General features: G+C 34.0%; 3 protein-coding genes across 3 annotated transcripts; all 3 read right to left on the bottom strand.

Moving 5' to 3' along the window:
* Positions 1-1,895: 1,895 nt before the first annotated feature.
* Positions 1,896-3,424, bottom strand: LOC141686815 (protein UNUSUAL FLORAL ORGANS). The gene has a single exon (XM_074491894.1). It carries the CDS (start codon positions 3,346-3,348, stop codon positions 2,065-2,067), a length of 1,284 nt encoding a protein of 427 aa, XP_074347995.1. The 5' UTR covers positions 3,349-3,424; the 3' UTR covers positions 1,896-2,064.
* A 3,639-nt stretch (positions 3,425-7,063) lies between these two features.
* On the bottom strand, positions 7,064-12,288 carry LOC141687204 (GTP-binding protein ERG). Its single transcript, XM_074492400.1, has 8 exons — positions 11,653-12,288; positions 9,283-9,372; positions 8,795-8,940; positions 8,555-8,713; positions 8,405-8,471; positions 8,126-8,233; positions 7,785-7,924; positions 7,064-7,586 (listed from the first exon to the last, which is right to left on the bottom strand). The coding sequence occupies exons 1-8, from the start codon at positions 12,145-12,147 to the stop codon at positions 7,502-7,504; spliced, it is 1,290 nt and encodes a 429-aa protein (XP_074348501.1). The 5' UTR covers positions 12,148-12,288; the 3' UTR covers positions 7,064-7,501.
* A 1,957-nt stretch (positions 12,289-14,245) lies between these two features.
* On the bottom strand, positions 14,246-21,764 carry LOC141687432 (uncharacterized). The gene is made up of 13 exons (XM_074492707.1): positions 21,628-21,764; positions 20,058-20,140; positions 19,732-19,958; positions 19,572-19,638; positions 18,722-18,903; positions 18,509-18,628; positions 17,972-18,353; positions 17,780-17,877; positions 17,578-17,621; positions 15,754-15,943; positions 15,200-15,344; positions 14,811-14,941; positions 14,246-14,613 (listed from the first exon to the last, which is right to left on the bottom strand). The coding sequence occupies exons 2-13, from the start codon at positions 20,113-20,115 to the stop codon at positions 14,464-14,466; spliced, it is 1,794 nt and encodes a 597-aa protein (XP_074348808.1). The 5' UTR covers positions 20,116-20,140; positions 21,628-21,764; the 3' UTR covers positions 14,246-14,463.
* Between the last annotated feature and the right edge of the window lie 635 nt (positions 21,765-22,399).

Here is a 22,399-nt window from a genome sequence, read left to right as displayed (position 1 = left end):
AAACGTTTTTAAGGACGGAGGAAGTATAAATAAAAATAAGATTGCACACTTGAGGGATAACAAATCTTTAGTCTACGAAACACACAGAAGAGAACTCATACATTCATGACGTCCGTCAAGTAAAATGACATGATTCAAAACATGTCTCAGTGACCCATTCAGTTGGACTTCTAGTTTAAGGTTGGTGAGAAGGCTAAGTTGCAGTACTAATATTCTAATATTATATATATCGTTCTTGTACAATTAATGGTTAATATAGCTAATATTAATTATATATATTGCACAACCAAGTCCCTACTAATTACATAATAGTACTGAAGTATAGTATGTAGAACTATGAATAGAACTACCTTTCTTACATAACATATAAACGTCTATTACCGGTTACACAAGAGATGAACATATATTAACACATGACTCAACTAAATTCATGATAATTTACACAAATATTGGTTGTTTATTGGTTGTTGTACCTTCATCTGACATAAAGTTCTTTGTTTAACTCCTCTTAATCAATAACTATTAAAGAGGATGATTATTAGATGAAGATGCAAAAGCTTATGCTAACAAGAATAGTGCGATAATTTTAAAAAAAATATGGATAAAAATAATCACTTTCATGTTACATGTCAAAATATGTAGATGATGATGATAGATTGAATGAAATTGATGTCTATAGCATTTTAATACAAATATTACATACAATCAAAATCAATAACATAAAATAGATTAAATGAATAAGGAAAAATTTCTTGACGGAATAAGGGGTTATTTGGCAAATATGAATAATTATTATATGAATAATTAATATTTTTGAATGATATGATTGATCCAAAAATCTGAATTTTGAATGAATAATATCATTTGACAAATATAATTTTTGTACCATCTGAATGTCAAATTTTTCCTAATAAATTAAACAAAGTAACATGATAATTACAAAGTTGGGGGCATCGGCAAGGTGTAGTCATATCTCACAATTACAAAATTACCAAAATAATATAATATATGTAACTTCGAGATTCAGAATTTCAAGTAACGGGATAATAGAATTAGATCCGGTAAGGTGCAGTCATATCTCATAATTATAAAGTTACTAAAATAATATGTTTAACTTCGAGATTCAGAATTCCATGTAACACGATAATAAAATAAGATAGAGTACTAATTATCTTCGAATACCAATTTAAGCGAATTAATAAAACCTCAAATGCACAAAGTACACAATCTAAAAATACCAATCTATGTTATGATAAATGTTAAAAATTAGCAAAAAAATGAGATAAGAAACAGAGAAAAATACTTAAATAGATCATGTGATTACCTTCGAACACTCACAATTATCTGCATAATTCATATGTTCATCCTATAACTCTTAGTTCTCAAACTTTAATCCTACAATTCCATATATGAAATCAGGCGATACTAAGTAAATTAATCCAACCACACTGTCGATAATAGTCTTTTGATTCTCCAAATCCAAATACCAATCTATACAATCACAAGGACAATGAAAAATAACTTTTCACATCTTTGGGTAAAATTGTCTTTTCAAACTGATTAACATTAGGCGGTATCACATTTCAAAAATTAGTGAGATATTTTTATATAATCTGAAATAATTATATTTGAAAACAATCAAATTGCAATTCTTTTTTGGATTACGCCAATTTTATTGCCGGTGTTCTTAATTATCATTCTAAGTGCTCTGCTACAACTACGCACATAATGCATTAGTATCCTCCCATACCTCGCTAATCTGCCCAAAATAATAAAAAAAAAAATATATATATATATATCCGTCATGATTTATTTTCGTATTACATAAATGATTGCAAAGCTATCAATTTATTATATAATGTCATGTATCTAAATGCATGTTGTGCAGGCCTCCATTCATATATAACGTGTTTTCGTAGTGCTACGACTGCATAAGTTTTACTCCCTTCTTTTCATTAAACGCATAACATTAATCATTACATGACTACAATTAATAAAACATAAAACATGATCATCATGATATTGCGGCTCAATCATGTATGTGTATTAGCTAATCATGCAGGACTAAAATGGCACTGTTAACTGATCAAGAAGCCCTGTAACAGGTGTAGCTAATTTAGGATCATAAGCAAATCCATGCAACTCTCCGCCACCGTTTTCGTAAGGACAAGCCGGAATCCACTGCCACCTCTTCATCCCCATGTCAAACAGCACCGCCTTGCCTGAGCCTCGTATCACCACCGCGACATACTCACCATTCCCAACGCAGTTAAACCCTCTGCCATTCTCCTCAGCCTCAAACTGTGCATATAGTTGTAGTGGCATTCTGTCAATCTCTGCCCATGCAGCGCCACAGCTTTGTAAGGCCCAGAGTCTCAAGCTTTTCGGAACGTTGAGCTTGCTTTTCTCCACTGCAGCAACTAAGACAAGCTTGTTGTTTATCACAACTAGATTTGGTGATCTTAGGTACCTTTTCATTGGTGCTTGGATTTTGCACCACAGGTTCGATGAAATGTCGTAGGTTAAGACACTGAAAGGGCTGTAGTTCATGCAGTAGAATTTTGTGTGTAGGTTAATCATTTGGCCTGATTCAAGGCTACAAAGTCTTGGGAGAGAAGAGGTGGTTCCCCATATTGAGTAAAACCCTGAGCTGTCTATGTGGAAGCTTTCGGTTGTTAAGTTCTTGACAGCGTATGGCGATATCATGTCGTCTCCAGCTAGTACAATGTCGATGGATGAATTGGAGACGGTTAAGCCAACTGAAGGAAAAAGTCTTGGCCTTAATGTTGAAGGCAATGGAGTTAGTGAACCAAACAGAGGGTTGCTTAGGAATATGGTTTTCGGACCGGCTTCATCGGATACCCAACAGATTAGGCCACCAGAGGACGATGATGGCGAGTATCCGGGTGGGATTAGAGGAAAGGTAAGACAATGCCAGGTGATGGTTTGAGGATCAAACATGTACCCTTCACAGTTTATTCTGTTTTGATCAATGTTGTAGGGTGCATTGTTGTTTTTGTAGATGTGAGATTTGAGGCTTTTGAGTTTGAAGAAGATGAAGCAGTGACGAATAGGGGAGACTTGGAGGTACATTTCGAGAAATTGTGTGGAGAAAATAAGGGCATACCATCTTTTACAAACGGACCGGGAGCGAAAAAATGCAGCAGGTGGGAGGAATGCGATGATTCGGTCGATGAGACGATGAGGTAGCCTACTCCAGATCCTGGTGTCCATCCAGGGAGTTACTGTGCCTGTAATTGAACCAGGGAAGGCACAACTTGCACTACTTATTGTAGTGAATGCATAAGGAATGCAAGGTAAGTTAATATGTGTGTTAAAAGCTTCCATTTGTGGTGATGAAAGATAGGTTTTTCTTGATGACAATATATTTGGAGAGTTTGGAAACAATGTAGTGGAAAATTTAAGGTTGTTGTGATTTTCTATAAATATTAGTTGAGGGAGAATGAGGGTATATTAGAGGGTAGAAAGCTAGCATATTTATAGAGAAAGACAAGGCCACAAGTCCTAAGTAGGAAACCTAAGAAGTATTGCATGGTTACTCTTTTTGCCTTTGTGATATTTGTTTGTTTGATTCATTTGGACTGGTTTGTTTGACGGGGAGGACCAGAGGAGAGTGATTACATGCTGTATATGAAGAGGTAGCCACGTTATATTGACTCTCTCTCTCTCTCTCCCTCTCTCTCCCTCTCTCCCTCTCTCTCCCTCTCTCTCTCTCTCCATCTCTCCATCTCTCTCTCTCTCTCTCTCCCCCTCTCTCTCTCCCTCTCTCCCCCTTCCTCTCTCCCTTTCTCTCTCTCTCTCTCTCCATCTCTCTCCATCTCCCTCTTCTCTCTCTCTCTCTCGGGTGTGTATAGTTTGAATAATTATGAAAAAATGTACTTAGCAATGATAATTTTGTGGGGATAATGAATTATGAAGTACACGAAAGATGCAACCACATTATTATGTGTTTTTCTTTATAATAAAAGCATTTATTTATTGTTCTATATTTTGGTGCATGTGGGGGAAGAAAAGGAGGGTGATAGTACTGTTTCTGATAGATCCATCTATCTATTCAATGTATCTCTTGTCATGGCCGAGGAAGGAAGGACAAAGTTGAAGCTGCAGAGCAGACTAATCGGAGATGTACATAGATAATGAGTTAGGAGAAGATAAAATTTGCTTTTGCAGGTAGTTTTGACAATTTGAACAGTAACCAAAAAATTGGATTTCACCCAAAAGTCAAAATAACCCAACAATGACATGCATGGCATTGGATTTGGAACATTTCCTTCTTAATTTGCAAATACTTTTTTTCAATTGTTGTGGACGAGGCATTTGAGACCAATCTAGAAAACTTCTCGTCTTTAGAACTTAGCCCTACCATAACATATCCGCTATATCTCATTTGAAAATATAATTAAAAAAAATATAACGCACTTATTCTCTGCCCCGAATCCTTAACGACCCTGTTTTTTAATTAATAAAACTTGTCTAAAATTTTGATAAAGTTTACCATATGGCAAAAAAAGAGTTATGCCTTGCTCCAAGAAGTTGGAACACAACTTTTAAGAAAATAGAGATAAGAGATCTTACCATTTAGCAGTTCAAAAGGTATGCAAAAGTAGTAAGATTTAAAACTAGTTGGATAATATCTCCTCTTATCATTTCCTCTATTGGTTAAAACTGAAACAAGATATGGTTTGTGTTTAGACTTTAGTTAGGCTGTGGTTGGTTTCCCCTAGCTCAAGGAAGACTTTCAAAACCAAACTAAAAATTTAGCTAAATAGTCTTTGTGTTCTTAAAGAATTTGTGTTTTGATCTATATTTTTAGGACCACTTGCTCCTAAATTAGCATGAATGATCCAGACAGGGAGGGCTGAATAACATACACAGACAAAGCTTCAGATCATCTGTGTCCAATCCCATCTCAGCCAAGTGATTGAATTGACAGTGTTAGAAGAAATAAAAAAGTTGGGGCCAGAAATCAGAAACATGCACACACAGAAAGTTATCAGAACTTGAATTCCAGGACACACAGGAGAAGAAGGTACAAGTATCTCTCTCTACTTGATTTAAATTTACTCTCTATCTTGCTGTTTTCACTGAGTCATCAAGTTTTCTTTATGCAAAACTCTTGGATTTTGTTTAGTTTTGTTAAGGGAACATGCAGCTGGCAGGTCTGCAGCAGCATATACAAGTCAGACAGAGCTTCTTCACGCACCAGCAGTCACCCCCATTGTGTTGGCCTTGTCAATACTTTTCATAAAATATGATTGCCTCGAATATGTATATATATTTCTTTCAGCCAAAACTAGTAAAAGTGGAGCTGCTCAGATTTGGAAGTTTGTTTTCTCCTTCAAGAAACCTCCTTTTCTAGTAAAAAGCTTCTTTTTCTCAGATTTGGAAATAAATGTTTACCTTCAAGGAACTTCCCCCCTCTCTCTCATAAATTACTCTTTTGTGTGTGTGTGTGAGAGAGAGACCTTTTGTGCTTTATCAATATAATCTTAATAAATTATATTAGTCATAGTAAATTATTTATGCATATTATAGTAAGATTGCAGAGAGAGAGAGACCATTTGAGCTTTATCAATTTAATTTCAATAAATTATACAATTCATTTCTTGTATTAATTAAGTATTGAGATACAGAACATAAAACTGCAGTATAAACTTAAACTTTTCCTCTTCTTTTTCAAGTATTTAGAAGGTATTTGGCAAAAAAAAAAAATTAGAAGGTAAAACTACTGTCAAACGTGATAAAAAGGGTTGACTTCGAAGAAGATATCTTCACTGAGGCACTCAAACTTAGAGATTTTCTTATATGTTTGCACAAGAATGGTGAAATGTGAATAACTGATAGGATGTGTGACAGTAAATATCATGCATGAACTTTTCAATCACATGCATTATTTAAACTCAACATCACATTCATCGATATATCTTTCCACGCCCATATTTAGATATTTAGAGCTGTTCCGAGCCGAGCTTTCTTAATGAACATAAAACCGTGTTCGAGCTCGAACTCGTTAACGAACGAGACGAACACAAGCTTTTATCGAACAAAATTAAGCTGAGCCGAACACGAGCCAAACACAAGTTTTCTCCGTCAAAACGAGCCGAGCCGCTTGTTAATTATTAAAATATCAAAATAAAAAAATAATTTTTACTATCTGATTTTTTTTCAAATTACTAAAAAATATATTTTGACATTCATATGGTTCAATAATTTAAAATTATTTATAAAAAATCTGAATAAAATTCATAATAATCAAATATATATATAAAAAAAAATTGAATATTTTTCGAGCCGAACCAAGCCGAGCTTGAGCCGAACATACCAAAAGCTCGGCTCGAGCTCGTTTTCTTAACGAACACATTTTTGTGTTCGAGCCCTTAACGAACCGAGTCGAACCGAGCCCTTAGCGAGCCGAGCTCGAACTTGTTCGTGAATGGCTTGGTTCATGCCATATTGCATCTTATTCCTAAAACAAAACATGGTGGCCTGTTCTTTAGTTTACAATAATTCAACAGAAGCTAGCCTGTATAGTCCACTAATCAGCAACTAATGAAAGATCAAAATATTTGTTAGGTTGATATGAGTAATTAACTGAAATAATTTGTTACAACTCGCTAAATAACATATAGCTTAATTATAATCATGCAGAGCCGAGTTTTGGCCTAATTTATATGAACTCGAAACATTTCATGATTGAACAAACTTTCTTGAAAACTTTCAGGCTGAAAGTATACCCTATTCAAGTTAAGTTTACCCTACTTATATTTTTGGGCAGTGCAAGTCCAAATTCGTGTTTATGCAAAGTATCAGTCAAAAATTAATACTAGACACAAAGCGATAGATATCCAAAGGAAAAAAAGGAAGAAATAGTTCATTTTGATTATATTCAATTACTATTTGGTCCATTTCATGACAAATAAGCTAAGTATGTTAATTTAGCCTTCTTAAACAAACAGGCCTATAAAGGCAACTAAAAAATTAAGAACTAAGGAGAATTTCTATACAGTTCACTTGAAAAAATAGATTGCCCCAGAAAACAATGAATAGAGAAAAACAGGTGCAAACTATAGCCCTTAAACTCCCAAAGTAGAAAGGAGCTGCTTGGACTAAGAATATTGGAATCTTTAAAACGACTGATTAAGTGGTTATAATTCTTTAAATTTTGGGTGCAGTTCCGTATAAAAAACGTTAAGAAACAAAGTGTAGCAGTCTTAAAGAATGCCATGGCCGAACAGATAAAGATATCGAGGATCAACTACAAAAGGGGTATACACTGGGAAGTTGGATTTATCCAAAACATTAAAGCCCTTAACTCTCTGAATCTTAATGCAAGCTTCATATTCATTGTCATGTAGAACTCCGTGTATGCCAGAGAACGCAAAACAATTCAGATAGGGTACTTGTACAATTAACAAGCTTTTACTATGTACACCCGATTAGGAGGCCAAAAAAACAGCTCCAAGTCATCTGGCTAATTGCATCATTTAAGTCTGACCTGGAGGATGAGATGGACATTCCTCTTAAATATGGACCTCAGCTCTTCATTAGCTTCAACACCAATCCTTCTGAGTTTGTGCATAAGAAAGCATAGGCAGCTTTGTGAGACATGGAATCATTGGCACATGACATATTTGATGTACACATGCAAATTTAGAGGCCTCTAAACAAGGGGTACAGATGGATGCAACAGAAATACTTGTTAAAATCCAACTTCATGCACCAAAAAGCAGAATACGCCGACAGAGAAAAGTAAATGAACTTACCCTATCTTAGATCCATTTTTCCCCACAAGAATTTTGCGCTGGCTCAGTTTGTGGGTGATAAAATGTTGTTCAATTCTAATAGAGCCATCTCGCAACTCCTTCCAATCTACCAACCGATGGTCAATATCATATGGGATTTCCTGTAATATTTACAAGGCTTATTGTGAAAATACTTAACCTGATTCTATAAAATTCCTTCTCTTTCACTTGCTTAATAAAGTTCATGTCAAAAATCTCGAAAAATAGTGAAGCAACCAGTGGGACAGGAAATATAATGCAATATATCCTCTGGAGAAGAACAAAAGAATGAATTTGATAAATTTGCTTCCTCCAAGCACTACCTGATGTATGTGGTCTAATAATCTTTCACGTACAACTTCCAACGATATATTCTTCATGACTTCTTCACTCAGTGCCAGGGGATCTTCATCCCAAGGTCGTTTAACAGCCTATCAGAAGTAATATACATATGAGGAATTATTAACAAAATTGTAGTACATCTAACTTCTTCACTCAGCTATCTTTTTTAAGAAAAGATAGCAACCTTGTCGGTGATACTTATGAAGTAAACAATAATAACACAGTTATCATGAAGGTGCAACCAATGAAAACAAACATGCCTGTTCCATTAAGAATCGAGTTAGATCTTTGACTCCAGAACCATTCAGCCCAGAGATCATGAAGTACCTGAAACAAAAGGAATGTAATATTATTAACTACTTGGAGGCCAACAGAACTAGTTTCCAATAGTAAGAAGAGAGTTCTAGTACTTCTCATATCCTGGAAGCTCTTTAAATTTCTCAGCTACCTTTAACAGATCCTTTTTCTTCTCAACCAAATCTACCTTATTCATGCATAAAATGCGCTTTTGTTTGGGATTGGCTTCAGAACCCATTCGTTCAATTAATCTTACAACTCTACTGTCAGGCCTACGACGTTACATATCAGTTAGCAATCGAAGTATACGATTAATCATAAAAAATATAGCAAATAAACAAACCAATACTAACCTGTTAAGGTGCCTGTGAACATCAAAAATAACTATTAGAATATCATAAAGACCAATTGCACTCCACGCACATTCTACCCGAACTTTTATGTCTTTGGATGGGTATCCTCCTCTGTTTAATATAAGCCCTGGGGTGTCAAAGAAACACTGTACAGAAAATCAATGAAAAATTGAAATAATCATATTGAGCAGTCCTATAAGAGCCTAATAAAAGTATACAATCCCTTTAATACATTCACAACTCGTTTTAAAACAGACATCCAAATTGAACCATTACTTCCCACTAGAAACAGAAATTGCAATTGCCTGACATACTTCGTAAGCATGAAACACAGCTCAAGAGACATCAAGTAGAGGGACACCGGAGATAAGTACCTAACAGAATTCTAATTTGGCCAACATAACTATAATCATTAGATGTACATATAGGTTTGGCAGTGATAATTGAAATAACAATTTTAAGACGACACTTCAACAATAGGGACATACAATTTGAGTGTCTCCTTTGGTCATCACTCCTAAAACTTCATGTGTGGTTGTATTTGTCTTTCTGGAAACACCAGCAACCTTTGTCCCAACCTATGACAAAAAAAACCAAAAGAAAAAGACAACAGATAAACATCTTATAGTAACTTTTTATCAAGTGACACAGATATGTACAATCTAGAATAGGAATCACGATAAAATGGTCCAAACACATCATTTCTTGTAATATATGTGTGTGTAATCCCAATAACCACTCTGTGCCTAATAAAGCATTACATGCGCTAACTAAATGGTTATACATAACATATTAAAATATCATATTTTAGCAAGAGAGAATTCTGTAATCTGGGCGTACTTGATAATGTTACTTCGTCAAATATTATAATTCTTATCCATGTTTAGCTTGTTATGAATCCTTTTAAGCTACTAAATACATGAAGTTATTTTTCTCTTTTGCTAATTCAATATATGAACTTTGCAGATACTGATATAAATCTAAACTAGATGCAAATATATCTTGAGCAATGGAAAACATCCACATAGTCTCAATCTCAATACTTGACTCAAAAGCTAAGAGGAATTAAAATTAAAAATCATTTGAACAAAAAATAAGTTTAAATACTACCATAAATACTAGCTGTCTAATTGCGTTGCATCTTTTTCTCCCTCTTTCGATGTGTATTCAATTACATTCCCTCTCCGGCCCTCCCACTCTTCGAGAAATTTTTCTCAAATTTCATTGTTACTTTGCACTTGCATTTTCATGTAGGAAGAGTTTTAATTTGCAACTCATTATGGCCATACATCCCATACTTTCTCCAAAAAAAACTGTGCAAAACAATTTTCCTACACATTTGCTCTGTGTGGTTGTTGAATTGTAAAGTAATTATATGATTGAAATTCTAAATTACTACTGCTGGATACACAGCTTTGGCCTCCAAATATTGAGACAAAATCATCATAGTTCTAAGAGTGCTTGCATGAACAGACATGATCTAATATATAATTTCAGAACTCATTCTAATTGAGGAAAGAACCTAAATTTTCCATTGCTAAAAAGTATCCACATCACATCATAAAGTCTACCTCTCCATATCTTTACAACCAACAAATGAAAATAGACCTGGGGCTTATTGTTCACTGTCCTCACTTCATAGTCTACAATTTTAAGTACAATTAAACCTCTCAAAGCACAATTTTAAGTACAATTAAACCTCTCAAAGCTGCCTTCGGCGACTGCGCATAGATGTGATTACCTTGGTTGTGGACTTAATACCCCAGTTTGGCTCATATCACTGAAAATAAAAAGCTACGTTATCAAACCATTTCTACTCAAACTCCATTTCTACGTTCCAACCTTCCTGGAGATATCAAACTCAAGAAGTCATTGGTACAACTTGACATAAGTCTCACCCGAACCTGAAATCCCAATTGAACATCTAATCTAGTTGCATGCCGCTGCATTTAAAATTCGGATGTTGCAATTACTGAAATACGATATACCACTCCACCTCTGGTCAAACATATGATGGGAAAAAATGCCATGACGGTACAATAAAAAGAGCAATACCGAGGTACTTTCCTATAAATTATCATTCAAGGTCAGAGAAGCATGAATTTCCAATTTAACCGTAAGCTGAAAAACAAGCAGAAGAGTCAACCTGTTTAGGTTCTCTTATTATGACAACCTAAGTTCATACATAAAACTTTAAAATTTAAATCCATCAGCTAATCATTATAACTAACGCTATTCCGCTCCCACAATCACTCGCTATAAGAGTTTACATAATGAAATAACTTAAAAGGGGTTAGCACCACCATAACTGGCAAAATCGCAATTTGGATAAAAATTAAAGATAATTCTAAATAATTATGATTACGGTGAAATACCGACTTCTACGTCTAAAAAATGTTCGCAAGGAAGGTTAAAAGGTAAACAGAAATGAAGACACGAGGGAAAACATTGATGATTTGATCCTTTACGGATAATTTTTATCTACAGGCAGTTGCTTGATTAGCTTCATGTGTTGTTAATAATGATCCTGATGGATTCTGCTCTAATACTTATTCATCTTAATGAATACTTGGAGTTTAGAGTAATTGTTCAAGTATTTTTTTTTACTTTTGAATTATATCTATCTATATATTCATATACTACAACTTACAGACGATCATAAATAAAAAAAATCAATATAAAGCCTCAAAGCCTAATTAGCCTACTCCGCCTCATTTTCCCTTAGCAACCACGTATCTCTACATCAAACCATATTCTACTTGCAAATTATTTTTGCAAACAATGCACTATCATCTATACATCCTAAACCTCATAACCACACAAAAACAAACACCAAAAGTCGAAAAAAGAACCCATACCATAAAATTAGTAAGTGCAGATTTCCCGGCATTAGGAGCCCCAATAATCCCAACATTCAAAGACTTCTGATCCTCCTCCTTAACCGACAAACAATCCACCTCATCCTCCTCCTCATCCCCTTTCCCTACAGCAGCTTCCAACAAAGTCCTAGCTAAAACCGCAGCTCTCCGTCTTTTCTGCTCTTCCCTCTCCACCACTTTCAACCCCCTCTTCCCCTCAACTTTTTTCCCAAAAACCTTCTCCTCAGCTCTCTCTCTAAACCTCTCATCCCACCCAACATCTTCTTTAATTTTTTTCCCAATTCCAAGATTTTCCAAACTGGGTATTTCAAATTGAGCACTATCGAAAACCCCATCACCATTTTCATCTTCAGAAGGGGTGGAAATGAGTTGGGGTTGTGATTCTGAGTAAAATCTTGGGTGTTTTAAGGGAGAATTGAAATGGGGTTTTGAGAGTGATGAAGAAAGAGTGCGCAAGACTCTTAAAGCTTTCATTTTTAGAGGATTGAGAGGGTTAAAATGGGTGTGTGTAGAGATATAGATACATGGGGTAGATAGATAGATACAAGAAAATGGGTTTTAGGGGTTAAGGGAGAAGAAGAGAGTGGGGGAGTTTCAGGGTTTAGGATAAAGAGGGGTTTTAATTTGGGCTTTTATCTGGGCTTTACCCAACTACATTGAAATTATGGATATAAATTATTTTAATACTTAAAAATTAGTATTTTTTTAAAGAGATTATTGTGAAAGTATTTTTTTCATGAATTGTATCAAAATATAAGTTGATTCTTTCATTTATTAAAATTTACTAGCATAAATCCCGTGCGATGCACGGGTTCCCACTAATATTTTAAATTTTTATTTATCCAGTTATATTATATTTTTAAAATATTTATATAAATATATAATGATTATAAATTTATAATAAAAATAATAAAATAACATGTGGTCGTAATTTAGTAGAATAAATAGATTATTTCTAGTAGTTTAACAATTTAGTAGTTTATATATATAACACTATTATTTATATCTTTTAATAATAGGATAAGTTATATTCGTATTTTAGTAGGATAAGTATACTATATTTAGTAGTAGTTTAATAATTTAGTAGTTTATTAGATATAACACTATTTATCTATTTTTGTAATAATCAAAATTAGAGAATTATCGTTGAACCAAACCGTTGAAACCAAATTATCTCTATTCCGGCTATTATAGTATAGTATAGATATAGATAGTATAGATTATCTAATAATATATAAAATATTTTCGGAAATTTATATTAGAGAATACTGAATGGAACAAGAACATGCGAAAATAAAAATAAAAACAACAAAATTAGTATTAGATATGTAGTAACTTCTTCTATTTTTTTCCCTGATCGACAATGAGAGAACAAAAACTCAACCACAATGTCAAACCTTTTCTTGTTTTGTATTTTACATCTTTTTTCTCCTTTTATTACCCTAGTTATCTTCTTTTTTTTCAGGCTACTTATCTTTTTTAAAAAATAGGAACGCATGGCTTTTGAGGGCTAAGGAGATTTATTTGCTTTCAAAAAATCCTCCTTGTTATTCAGAATTATGAGTTAATAAATAATAATGTAAAAAATAAAAAATACAAGATATGGGATGCAGTACCAAGAATTGTATATATATTAATTTGTGTCAAATTATACATTCAAAATAAGCCAATACAAATATTTCTTTCAAACTTTTCAGAAATCCGACTTATATGTTAGGCCTGTGAATTAATTTGAGTTAAATATAAAATGGGTGTCTTTATTCTAACTATATAAGCCACACCTTTTGCATTTATTTCCAATAATACTTTTTTTATCAATTTATTGAAACACACCGACACACATACAATCCTCATGCTTAATAGTTGATTTTAACCGGGAAGCAAACAGACATTGGCTCAGAGGTTCTGTTGGTTAGAGTGAATTTAAACCTTACCAAGGGTATGTTTGGTATTGCTGTTGCACACAGCAACAGCAGTTTTTTGCTGAAAACCAGTTGAAAAACTGTTTGGTAAAATTTAAAAACTGTTTTTCGGAAAAATGTTTTTGACCTAAAAGCTGCTGTTAGAGAAAACAAGTCCTCCAATGCTTTTAGAAAAAGCTGCTTTTCAGCTGTTGCGAGAAACAGATGCTGATTTCACCATCAAACCTTACCAAAATCATTATTATTTTTAATTTTTTGCATCAACACATATACGTATCAAAAAAATTACCAAACAATCATCTGTACAACAGCACTTTTTTCAACAGCACTTTTTTCAGCAGCACTTTTTCTAACATCACAACAATTTTTAACAGCAATCTCAAACAGAGCCTAAGATCCCGTTTAGGAAAACTTAAAATGAATAAGTGAATTATAAATGAAAAGTAAAAAAATACTTATAAGTTAAATAAGTGTTTGAATAATTTTACTTATAAGTCAGAATTTTTTCTTAAATGAATTAAAATAAATAAATATTTAATATAATTATCTTAATTCTTGAATTTTAAGTTTGGTTAACATTTAAAAATATCTATTTTAAAACTGAGGTTAATAAATAAGCGAAAAATCAAAATAAGTTGAGAAAATATACGTCATTACTAACATTCAACTTATCAGCTTATAAGTTATAAATTTAACTTATAAGTTGGGTCGACAAACACTCGTTAATAAGCTCTTACGGACTTATAAGCCATAAGTAGCTTATAAGTTGCTGCCAAACAGGCCCTTAGCTTAAACATGTACAAAAATTAAAAAAATATATATCAACTAAGAAGAAAACTTTAGTCAACAGATAGCCAATGCATTGCAGTTACAAGTCACTTCTGAATCGACTCCATCTTTCTTCATCGTCTTCACTGTCTGTAGACTCTACAGACTCTACTGGATCTGTAGCTTCAGGCATATCATCTTCCTTGTGCTCGACTTCACTCTGATCCAGCCTCTCATGCTTTGGTACCTCCTGCATGCGTGAAAATGATTGCTAATATTCACAAAAGTTGCTAAACTTGATCAGGACAGCATGATGAACCACCACGATAAACTGACAGTAAAGTTTATTGAAGAGTTCCAAAATGCTAATTTTCGGGTATTAAAGCAATATGATATAGGGGCTGTGAGATATTGAATCAAACAAGAAGAGGGTAATAAGGAACATACATTGGTTCCAGGAGGCATCTCATTCCGCTCTTCCCCTGATAAACCATCCAGGTCATCTGTGTCGAAGTTCTGCCTTCGCTTTGCAACAGCTTTCTTGATCCGGTTAACAATTTGCTCAAATTGGGAATGACCTGGAACAAACAAATTAATATAATTTTCACGCACCACATCCACACAGCATGTTAGCCATATTACACTATTTAGCAAAATCTCTCATTCGACTTACTTCAGCAGTAAAACTGGTACACGCGCAGACATGAATTGACAGACCATATTTGTTAAACTAAATATTCTCATTCGACAGTTACCTATACACTAAAACTCTAGAAGAAAAAACATTGAAATATTATACAAGAAACTGGGGGACAGAAGATATTGAATCAATTTACCTTTAGACCGATTAATGAGAGCATCATGAAATCTCATAGGGTGTTTTCGCTCTTCATTTTTGTATTTCAGTTTTATATGATTACGAGTGCGACCAGGGAAAAGTTGAGCTATCATTGTTAGGTCGGTTCCAAATTGCTGCAGACCCTGTTGTTAAAAGATGGAGGATTTATTAGCCAAAAAGTGAAACAATGAGTCAGGATTATCAACATTGTAAGTGCTTTATAATTGCAAGGCAGTTGCAAATATTACAAGATCAAAATTAGGCCTCTTAAAAAATCATTTAAAAAGGAGCATTAGTGAGATCAGCAAATTCAGATGGTTTATTAACCAACCTCCTAACTAGAGAATTAACAGGAGTAACATATGCTTTCTACTATGCACTGTCAAATCAGAAGTATGCTGCATATGGATGTTTGTTAGAAAATAAACCTGCTACTTCACATAGTGCAGAACTATTTATTTCCGACTTATAATATTATTTGATATTATAGTAAAAATCACCCTTGGTTGGGGAAGGGCACCCTATATATAATCAGGTAAGAGTAAGACAAACCTTGTAGAACAACTCAGTATCATGATTTGTCCATCTTCCACGCGCTGCTTTCTTCATATTAGTATGGTAGTTAAAGTAGGTACCATTATCTTCAACTGCAATTTTTTCTTGTTCGTCATTAGACTCTTGTCCTTGTTCAGAAGCAAAAACATCATCATCTTCGCAATAACCAGAAGAAGACTTAGCATTGCTGTAAAAGTTATTGGTCAAAGAATCAAGTTTCGACAAAAGCTTATCCCAAATTATTAATTAGGCTGCATAGGCAGAACTAGATAGATAAGTGAAGTTACAATCTGGAAAATAGTCTTAATGGAATTTCAGATAAAGATAAGTATCATGCTAGGGAAAATTTGGTAAAGAAAACTAAGAAGCCGCACAATACATAGCTCATAAAATTTAAAATGTCATGTGGGTAACTGGTCCTCAATAAAGTTTGGGTTGTATTATCTAGTGAGACATCTGATTGTAGAGAGAACCATGAATAAAAATGATGAGTCCCACAAAAAATCCCCCAAATATTTTCAAGAAAGAGAGAACAAAAAAAATGATCTTGTAATACTCGCAAAATGACAGAATACTAATGATTTATATACATTTCCCTTGTCCATTAACTTTTTGAGCTTAGACAGCTATGACAACATCATAGAAATTTATATGAATTATACAGGTTTAGTCGAAGAGGCTAAGAAGGATCACACATGTAATGATACTCGAGTACTTGACCGCAGAACATTATCCAAATTTATTATATTTTATCAACCAATTTTCTTCCAAGTTCAGATAACTTGACATATTTGCTAGTGTCTTTATATATATTGCTGTTTAAGTTTAGTAGCTTCATTTCTGCTAAATACCAAGAAGTTGAGTTCTGTGCTCCATTCATCTATATTCCATCATAGAGACACGTCTAGTTATACTAATATAACCATTGGGAATTGAAGCTGAATATACAGTGTTCTCACAACAAGAAGGTCCCACCTGCTAGAAGCTCACCGCCAACCAGAGACGGACCCAGAAATTTTGTTTAAGGGGGGCTATCGAAAACAAATTAAGTGAAAAAAATTTCGCATGTACAAGAGAAAAATTAATGTAAACAAAAATTGCCAAATGTGAGGGCATTATCGTCTTTTCGGTCCATCTTACTCTGAAAATAACATTTTCATGTATAAAGTACTACTTTTGTATTTTTAACATTAAAAAAAGTGTTACCTATCATATTGTTATAATAATATAAATTTATTTATTTTTACCGAATAAAACCGAAACTGACCTGTAATCCGAAAAAATATAACGAATCAAATTTGGATCTTCATTTTCAATATCTGAACTCAAACCAAACCGAAATATAACGAATCGAAGTTGAATATTACGAAAATCAAACCGATCCGACCCATTGCCATCGGCCCATCACTAACTATATCATGTACAAAGATAATACATTTATAAATAAATACAATCAAATGAAAAAGAATATATCATAGTCTATTTAACGATAGATCTAATATTTTTTAATTAAATTGTGTAATTATACATGTACCTCTATAGGTAAGTATGTACTTAGGAGTATTAAGATCGTACCGTATATGCAAAAAGCAAAAAAAAAAATTGAAAACCCCATAAATCCCGGTGGGTGCTATAGCCCCCACTGGGCATATGGTGAGTCCGCCTCTGCCACCAACCACTCTATCATGCAGTGTCACACAAGCCTGGTGTTTAGTATTTATTGTATATACTCAAAATTACATGTGCATCCATTGTACTAACTGAAATTTTACGTAGATTCTCTGAACAGGATTAAAATCAACAAGAAAAAAATATTAATACCTCTGATTCATAACTGGCGCTTGTGATGTCTCTTGATTTTTTCTCTGGACAAAGATTTGAAGATAAATATGAACAAAGATATTAGAAATCAGCCCACTTGTATTACTAAAAACGTAACAGAAACGTAAATACTTAATCTTATGTTCTACCAGAGAAAATAGAATTGCCAAGCAAGAAAAATTGAAATACTTATTATGCATACCGCTGTCAACTCCCTGTACTCCCCAAGAACAATTATATCCTTAAGCGACAAGTCTGAGATTTCAATCTCATCCTCTGTGGTTTTAAGCCAGCCCTTCTCTGATACAAAGAAATGAAATTAGATGATAATTTAAATAAATATGTACATGCAATCATGCCACAATACTATACCCAAACCCAATATACCACTTACCAAATCGTCCACGTTTACGAGTTGAGTGCGAGAACTTCTTCGATGGTTTTTTGGTCAACGGAACTGACACTTCATTTGCTTTCTCTTGATTTCGAACAGGTTTCTTAGACTTTCCACTTAATTTTTTATTCTGGCGTTCATCTTCCATTTGATATTCTTTGTCAGAATGGTCGTCTTCATTTACAGAAGAACCTCTAGGATATTCAGCTGGAAACTTACAAGTTTCAAGATCTTCCTCAAGCTCATCTACTAATCGATATATATGAATCTGTTTTCCACGGCGCTTCAAAGATCTACGTTGTTCCTCCCCTTGACCCGATGTGGAGGGCCGATGGTGATTGACAGAATGGCCCAACCCCATGTTTGTTGTTCCTTGTCCCCTCTGATAAACAAAAGAATGGAATATGTAGATTGAGTAAAAACATATCAGATAAAAATCATATATATGAAAGAATCAGTATATCCTGAAGTGATGCAAAATTGATCCTTGTAAACAACAAAGTCAAAAAAATCATATAAAACTGCTTGAACACGAACATCAGTAGCTGGAACATTTGTAGGAAGTGAGCTTTCATCCAAGTCAACAGTTTGAAAAGGTACTGATGGAACATCATCTGGGTTAGAAAGAGTTTCCAGGCACGGAGAACTGTTTCCTTCCTGAATTAAGTCATAAATATGTATGACATCATAGAATCAATAATAATAAATAATATAGATGAATACATCAATTTCAAACGTTTTATTCTCAACTTGAAAATCTTCGGCTGTGTTGGGAGTAAATTCCTTGTGGATCAATGGATCAAGAGATATAGGAAGTTCAGGAGCTAAGCGAAAACTATTAGTGTTGCATGGCCGCAGTCCATGATCTACACGTGCTGTACTTAATATAAATTCATCCTTCCTGGAAATTTTAGCATAGGTGGTTTGTGTCTCTGAACAAGGAATTTGTAGTTTAGAGTTCACAGAAATTAATGTTCAACATGTTCCTCAGATAAAGCCATCCATAACTAAGAAAGGGAAATAAGATTTATTCTCTTACAATGAAATGTTTAGACACTTTAGCAACTACTCCCTCAATCCCTTTCATTTCTCTACACTTTCCTTTTTTGGATGCCCCTCTCAATTCTTTACATTACAAAAGTTTTCATAAATAGTAAAGTTTTATAATATAAAAATCACCTACATCCACTACTTTCCTCCACTACACCCACTTTATACATTAAATTACATTAAATTATATATCGGTCCCATCACTTTTCTCGCTTTTCTTACTTTCCACCACTAATTTACGAGAATAATGTTTCTGAGGTTACCTCAGGATTCTTAACTGAGGTGCATGTGGTTTTTAATATAAATAGTAATGGCATTTTTGTAAATTTATGTAATTCTATGCAATTACAATAATACCCTCATGTATTTTATGAGAATTTTTTTATCTCAGGAGAGTTAGGTGAGGTAACCTCAGGAACATTATTCTCTTTATTTACATTTTTTCTTAACCTCCGTGCCCAAATCCAATGTAAAGAATTGGAAGAGACTGAGGGCGTATCTAATAAAAAAAATGAAGAACATACCACATATGAAAGGTTTTATTTCTTACCAGTTAGTACTGTATTTTGAGAAAGAAAACCATCTGACACTTCCGGAAAAGAGCCTGTATCGCCTTTCTGTAAAGAAGAAAAAGCATAATCAAACTGAACAAGTATATTGTATATAAAAAAACTTAAATTACTTTGTTTTTTTTAAAATTATGTCCATGCCTCGTTATCTGAAAGATGTTCTGTAGGGTGGTTTCGTAATCCAGAACTTCTATTATCTTCTGGTAAAGGAACTACTACAATGCCATCTACACTATTTTCTGGGGCATTTTTACGTTCATTCTCTGGAACGATTATAGCCTGACTGCACCCTGTGGATTGGCCTGACGCAGATGATTCCTTTCTTAGTTTCGGTTTGGCCTTCGGTCGAAACTTGCCACTAGGCCTAGCTGCATATAAATTTTATTCACTTATAGTACACCAGATCCATATCATGTATAAACCACAGTGAGTTAACAGCATCTGAACGGAAAAGGATTCAGGAGTACCAGTTTTCGCAGCATTGTCAGAGACAATATCATCAAATGGATCCAGTTTGAAATCCATGAGCTTTCCTTACACTGACGCAAATCTAGTTTACATCACCGGAATATAATGTAAGCACATCACAGGAGTAAAATACACAATATCTGTTACTACTCAAACTGCTTATCTCCCAAAGCTAGTATAATAATCTCTTACTAATACAAGTAAATACAATGCAAAGTGGCTGTCCGGGTCACCATGAAATAAATGCAGGGTCTATTAAACTTATGAAGAGCATCAGAGGCTCACAGTGTTTAGCTATGTTACTCGGACTCGGGTATGGGTGTCGGACACGGGTTCGTATTCAAGTGTCGTACTCGGCAATATTCTGAAAAATTTACATGTTTTTGGCCTAATATAAGTGTCCAAGTGTCCATACCCATGTCCGAGTGTCGAGTGTCCGACAGGGGTACTCGAAGCAAAATGAAGAGTCTGGGTAACTAAGGTGTTTAGTATAACTATTTATTTAATACAGATACGATCCATAGCAGTACATAATACGTGAATCTTGAAATGGAATCCAGGTACTGGGTATCAAGATCATACGTAATTTAGTACTAAAACTTTTATAACAAGCAGCAGCGACCACACAGACTAACTGTTCGGTTACTACTTACAAGTTACTATATTGTCTATGTGTGTAAGTTCCAACTGGTCATATCATATATATAATGCTTTTACGACATACTCTTTTCACCCATACACAAAAGTTTCAACAGGTTATCCCCAAAACTACTAAAATTCGGTTCATCACTTACATAATTAAATACGAAGAGTCTACAAAAAATAAAAACCAGTGTGTAAAAAAAATAGGTACCCCCACAAGTTTCCAATGTACAAAACCGAAACATCAACTTATTGTTGCCTCACCTAGTAATAATAAATTACAGCGCCTAACTACTCTAATTCCACAAAAACACGAAAATTAAATTCCCGCACAGGTTACTAAACATTTCTGCGAAGTCATTAACAATTAAACGTCTAATACAACACACACTCGCACATACAAACAAAACAACAACTCCCGTCTTATATGATCAACATTCCCACTAAACCAACCGAGGATCAAGATTTGATCAGTGTACCAAACCAACCAAAGGGGCAACCCAAAATTTCAACTCAACATATCTCTTACATAATATCCTGTAAGAATTTCCATTACATATACTTCTTACATATCACATTGTAAGAATTTCGACAGCATTAGGGTTTACACACAAACTTTGTGCTAAACACAAATGCATAGCATAATTAATCCATAATTAGCCATTATATCAAGAACCCTTTATTTGATACACATAATTAGTCATAATTTCTTTAAAAAATCAAGATTCACATAATTGGTCATAATATCAAGAACCCTTTATTTGGGTGCGCACAGAAAGTTGATAATCGAAAATTAATACTTACATAAATGAACCATTTTTAGCAATTTATAAGGTAAGCCCAGAAGGAAAAACACAATCTTTAGTAAATATGATTTAATTTTAAACCCTGAGAAGTTATTGAAGAAGGAAGATGAGAGACAGATACCTGTGTTTTGAGAAATGAAATATATGTGTTTCTATTTATGTGCGTCACCGGGTAATTGAGAAAGAAGCGAGAGAATGCCCATAAATTTCTGTTTTCATCTGGAATTCATGCTAATAAACTTGGAAGTTGGGACCAAATTATTCGAAAAGAATCGCATTGCAGGATTTAAAAAAATATATATCATTCTGCGCATAATAATTACGGAAAAATAAAAAGTTTCCGCCTTTTTGCGTATAATATTCGTAAAATGAGTAATTATTTTTTTACCCTTAATTCAATTCCGCGTATAATATTTGTGGAAGACCTGTAAAGTAGATTAAACAGGTTCAGATGATTCGTTTAGCAGATTTATCGATAGAATTCAAAATCAAATTCATTCTCTGGGCGATTCTGGAATCTTTTGAACCGATTTAGTTGGAATTCGGTTTAGTGTATATGCAACCGTTTCCGGAGCGTAACCCCAGAAACTTATTGGAAGATCTGCTAGACTTATCATCGATCGTACCATGTCCTATAAGGTACGATTTCTCCTCTCAGAAAATTCATTCCATTGAGGGGTTTCAGGAGGAGTAAATTGTGATACGATACCACACTCCTTCAAGAAACCTTTAAACTCGAGGCTTAAGTATTCTCCTCCATGATCTGATCGTAGAACTTTTATAATTTCCCTTGTTTGCTTTTCCGCTTCGGCCTTGTATTCTTTGAACTTTTTAAAAGAATCGGATTTGTTCTTCAAAAGGTACACATATCCATATCTACTGAAATCATCATG

The sequence above is a fragment of the Apium graveolens genome, chromosome 9 (assembly GCF_009905375.1).
Source record: "Apium graveolens cultivar Ventura chromosome 9, ASM990537v1, whole genome shotgun sequence".
Lineage (NCBI taxonomy): Eukaryota > Viridiplantae > Streptophyta > Magnoliopsida > Apiales > Apiaceae > Apium > Apium graveolens.
Note: the sequence above shows the minus strand (reverse complement) of the source record. Positions and strands in the feature narration are given on the sequence as shown.

Coding starts and splice junctions, on each gene's coding strand:
- LOC141687204 (XM_074492400.1), bottom strand. CDS start 12,147: ATGAAAGCTTTAAGAGTCTTGCGCACTCTTTCTTCATCACTCTCAAAA. Junction 8,714..8,794: donor GTTCACAGGCACCTTAACAG/GTTAGTATTGGT, acceptor GTAACGTCGTAG/GCCTGACAGTAGAGTTGTAA. Junction 8,234..8,404: donor CTCGATTCTTAATGGAACAG/GCATGTTTGTTT, acceptor TACTTCTGATAG/GCTGTTAAACGACCTTGGGA.
- LOC141686815 (XM_074491894.1), bottom strand. CDS start 3,348: ATGGAAGCTTTTAACACACATATTAACTTACCTTGCATTCCTTATGCA.
- LOC141687432 (XM_074492707.1), bottom strand. CDS start 20,115: ATGGATTTCAAACTGGATCCATTTGATGATATTGTCTCTGACAATGCT. Junction 19,639..19,731: donor AACATCTTTCAGATAACGAG/GCATGGACATAA, acceptor TCTTCTTTACAG/AAAGGCGATACAGGCTCTTT. Junction 17,878..17,971: donor TCGTAAACGTGGACGATTTG/GTAAGTGGTATA, acceptor TCTTTGTATCAG/AGAAGGGCTGGCTTAAAACC.